The sequence below is a fragment of the Ciona intestinalis genome, chromosome 2 (genome assembly GCF_000224145.3).
Source record: "Ciona intestinalis chromosome 2, KH, whole genome shotgun sequence".
In the NCBI taxonomy this organism is placed as follows: domain Eukaryota; kingdom Metazoa; phylum Chordata; class Ascidiacea; order Phlebobranchia; family Cionidae; genus Ciona; species Ciona intestinalis.
Window position 1 is genome coordinate 2917961 of NC_020167.2, and position 4409 is coordinate 2922369.

General features: G+C 35.0%; 1 protein-coding gene and 1 long non-coding RNA gene across 3 annotated transcripts in view; one reads left to right on the forward strand and one right to left on the reverse strand.

Annotated features, from left to right (window-relative positions):
* LOC100179924 (sarcosine dehydrogenase, mitochondrial-like) overlaps positions 1-3480 on the reverse strand; it is a 9444-nt gene extending 5964 nt beyond the window's left edge. For both annotated transcript variants that reach the window (XM_009859505.2, XM_026840799.1), the window contains exon 1: positions 2092-3480. In XM_009859505.2, coding sequence (XP_009857807.1) covers positions 2092-2410 — 319 coding nt within the window. In that variant the 5' untranslated portion in view covers positions 2411-3480. The remainder of the gene's footprint in view (positions 1-2091) is intronic.
* The window catches only part of LOC113475820, a 14670-nt gene that overhangs the window by 1953 nt on the left and 8308 nt on the right, over positions 1-4409 (forward strand). Inside the window, exons 2-3 of the long non-coding RNA XR_003397606.1 lie at positions 2138-2228; positions 3747-3961. This is a non-coding gene — a long non-coding RNA (uncharacterized LOC113475820). The remainder of the gene's footprint in view (positions 1-2137; positions 2229-3746; positions 3962-4409) is intronic.

Below are 4409 nucleotides of genomic sequence, written 5' to 3' on the forward strand. Positions count from 1 at the left end.
ATGCAGTACCTCTAAACCATGTTTTGCAGCAGCTTTTACATAAGACATGCAGTATGTAGCTGGGTCCATAGTACCACAAGCTGGTGAATATATAACACCATACAGATCACTGGTGTTTAACAAAGGATGGATATCATTAACTTCATTTAGCTGCAACTGAAGTATCTCCACACCCATCGCTTTAGCAAACTAAAATGAAAATAAAAAGCAGCTTAATTAGAAAATCTATAGCCTACATAGGGTAAAATCATTTAATTTTCCCAACTAGTAGAAACATAATACATTTATAAATTCCCTGGCGCCATGGCTGCTATCATTAGGGTATAATGTGTCCATGTGCATTGTGCACTTAACAGCAATTGTTTCAATCCAGTAATCCTTTATGTAGTAAGATGGGGTAAAGTGGGACATGTTTTTAAAAATACTCTTTAAGGGCCCTAATTTAGTGATAAACAGAAAAAAAACTGTTTCAGAAACATTCAATAGCATTCTCATGTCCATAAGTGTAGATTTAGAAGTGCAGCTGCACTCCTCTAATTATAAAACAGAGGTATAATTGCGTCATTTTGCACCCTAGTCTAAAAACCTGTAAGCCGCTTAATTAAAAAATAGTTGCCATAATTTAACCGTAACTATTGTTCTACTCTACTCCACACATGTTCTAATCCACACTTTAAATACTCACAAACTGCGACGTAAGAGTATTGCACGAGTGCTAAGAAAGGGCTGGGCGTTGTTATTTGAAGAGTTAACCAATATATTAACTTGCCATGTGTTGAAAGCGGCACACGGAGGCTGGGCTAGCTATTTCGGCCCTATATGGTGGCTTTTGTTTTTACGTGCCTTTTCGGACGCTTACATTTTTGGGAGAAATAGTAGGGTGGGGGAAGATGGGATTTATAAAACCATATCCTCATAGAACCATATCCTTACTTACGACCTTCATAGACCGTTGGTAAATATTTAAAACACGATCAGAGACCAGAGTATTTAGAGATAATGCGCTAAAGGTGTCCCATCTTTCCCCACAGTACTATATAGAGGCTTTCTTTATTTTGTGTCACGAGTAGACGCGTACACCGATTAGACTTAGAGATAGGATTATTTCATTAACAAGAATGTGAGCAAACTTGATGGTGATTAAGACGAAACATTGACTTAGTAAATATATTTTACCAAAAAAATAAGTGTATCGGCGAAGTTTTTTAAAAATGTGATTTTTCATGAAAGTGGAACTTTAGTAGTGAGAGCATATGTTTTATAAGAAGACTGTTTTTTAAGCTCTTTTTCCGAGCTAAATAAAGAATGTATCAGTCGCTATTATGTCGCTTGTATTCAACGCGTGAATGGCTGCTATGTCGCAATTAATTAACTAGTGAAACAATCGGTTTTATGATATATAGTGTGGTGGGGGAATATGGAACACGTTTTTATTCTATTTTTTTTGTCTTATTTGGTAGCAAACAAAGAACATTCAAAGAATTATAAACTACATCCTCACGACTACAATAGATCGTTGTTAATTTTTTAAAACACGATCAGGATATTTGGATATTATACAGTAGAATTGGGGAAGATGGGACACCTTTTAACTCTATTTTTCTGTCCCATTTAATAGTAAACAAAGAACATTCAAAGAATTATAAAACCGTATCCTCACGACTTCCATACACTGTTGTTAACTGTTTCAAACAATATCAGGATATTTAGATATTATTATAAGGTGGCCCATCTTCCCTCATTCTACTACAATGAATACATCTGTAAGCCCTTCAATACATCTGTAAAACCCTGCAAATAAAGCCTGTATTATCCAAGATTGTAATTATAAGTTACCGCTGAGTGTTGTAAATAGTCTATGAATTGATCTTTTGTTCTCGCTGTGTTCAATGTCCCCGTCTCCAACCAGCCTGCGTCTTCACCTGTTTCCTCCGGCAATATCTTACTGATCAGATCCCTTGTCTGAAGTTGCATTATTGTTTCAGACTCACTGTGTCTGAAGCTCCACAGTATACCTTAATATTAAAGATCAAAAAAACATGATAGATGAAGTTAGGATTTAAGATAAACGACTAAAACCCAGATGAGAACCTGCTGTGTGCCAAGTTGTTCCTGACGTGATCTGACTTTTTTCCAGCATGACAACTTTTCCTGCACCAAGTTTAGAAAGATGATAAGCTGTGCTGCATCCAACACTGCCAGCCCCTATGACAACCACATCTGCTTCAGTTGGTATTTTGTTCTTCATTGAATTTTTATTTTTGCTCCGGTGTATGGAGCTTTCATAGGGAACATCATTTTTAACACTTTGATGTGATGAGAGTCGGTTTGGGGCATTTTTTAATTTCAAACTTGTTAGAAACTTCTTTTGTAAAGAAAAAACAGGCTGCAATCTCCATACCAGGCTCATACCAAATGTATCACAATTTTACTACTGTAACTGTTTAATTAATTTGATTTGTGTCAAACATTAATCTACTAGGCTATTTATAGTACATAAGTTTCAAACTTCACATCTGGAACAAAACTATAGGGGTGCACTTTTGTATGCCAAAAATAGTGTATAGTAGAGTGGGGGAAATGGGACAGCATTAGCACTGATTATTCAAATATGGTGTTGCGTGGCTTACTGCAAAATATTAATTTGGGAAAGTAGGTAAATCTATAACCGTATATTAGCACCGTGGTACAGTGGTTGGTTCGCCTGCCTCTAACGGGATGTGGGTTCAAGGCGTGTCGCTTCTACTTTGGTAAAATAAACGCAAAACACCGTAACACACACTATATTCGGTATTTTTTAAAGTTGTCCCGCAACAAAACAATTTCTTCGTGTTTACCCAAAAATTATTGCTGAAAATTAGCTAAATTGTTAACCCAAATTATTCGAACCAAATTTTTCAAAGCAACTGCAATTTATCTGAGATTTTATAGTTTTTAAATAGTAAAGCAATTAATTTTTAGTGAGTTTTAACCATGTCGGTGTATCGCTTACATGCACCAAATAAGCACCTACCAACCATATCTGACACCTGAAACTTTCTTTCTCCTTTCCACTTGACTGCTATAAAAGCAATAATAAAACTATACGGTAACCAAAAGTACAGAACCGTGTGGTGTATGAAGCAGCTATAAACATCCTCCACGCTACGGGAAGACACATGAAACAGTAAACAAACAGTGCAAACATGGTTGTATACACAGTTCACCAGACAATTGCGGCCAGGCTTACTGATTAAAATGTAAACACAAAGGTTCGCATTTGCATCACGTGTGTGGTAACTGTACAGCCATGTAATATTATAGTTGGTAGGAGAAAGACAGGGCCCCTAGGCACATATTGCTCAATATTTTAAAAATTGATTAGGTTTAGCACAATCAACAAAATCATGTTACTAGATTCAAATACAACATGAACTCTAATGATATTTACTAAATTATTTTGTCTTATAAAAAACACGAAGTGACCAAACCATTACAAAAACTAATTGTGCAGTAAGACTAAGACAGCACATATGCCCAATATTTTCAAACTCAAATGTATGCCGATTTTAGGGTGATACCTTAAATTAGTACTATCATTTCTTTATAAGATGGAGAAGCAAATATAGTCTGCATATCACATAAGTTGTATGATTACCCTGTTCATAAGTTGTGGAATCACTTTTTTTATAAATGTTATTTGAAAACCCTCACTCTTTGGATTCAATTATTTGTGTGCTTTTTGTAACCTTATTTTTACATTACAGTTGGTGAGGGTGTAGTAGAGATGCAATGTGTTGTATGCCAACTAGAGTTATGTCCTTGGCTTTCCTGTAACAGTAATGAACTGCTTTTGGTTGGTGATATCTGCAATATTCTTCACCACTTTAGTGTTGGACCACATACTAGCAATAAAAAGTTTCTTAGTGTCTCACAAAGAATGGGAAAGTTCTATACATGTTGGTTTTGACATACCAAAGCGGTAAGCATTGTTTTATATATGCTTGTTTGTTGTTCTGGTTGCCAATGTAAAATATGTTTAATACTGTGGTTTGTGAAAACAATTTTTCGTTTTAAATATGTTTTATGTTTGCAAAGCATGTATATTTTTAAATTAATTGATTTCTGTTGACACAGCTATTAAACCTAATTTTACATTGAAAGTGCTGTCCGATACAACTCCTGGGGTGTTTTAATATGTTTCTTTAAGTTTTTCTCAGTTAATAAAGGTATGGTAGGACTAATTTGTAGTATCACCCAAAACCGTCAAGTACTTTGATTTTAAATATTGGGCAATATGTGCCGTCTTACCCCACAACATTACGTTTTTGTAATGATTTAGTCATTTGGTGTTTATTATAAGACAAAATGAGAAATTTAGTAAATATCATTAGAGTTCATGTTGTATTAGAATCTCGGAACATGATTTT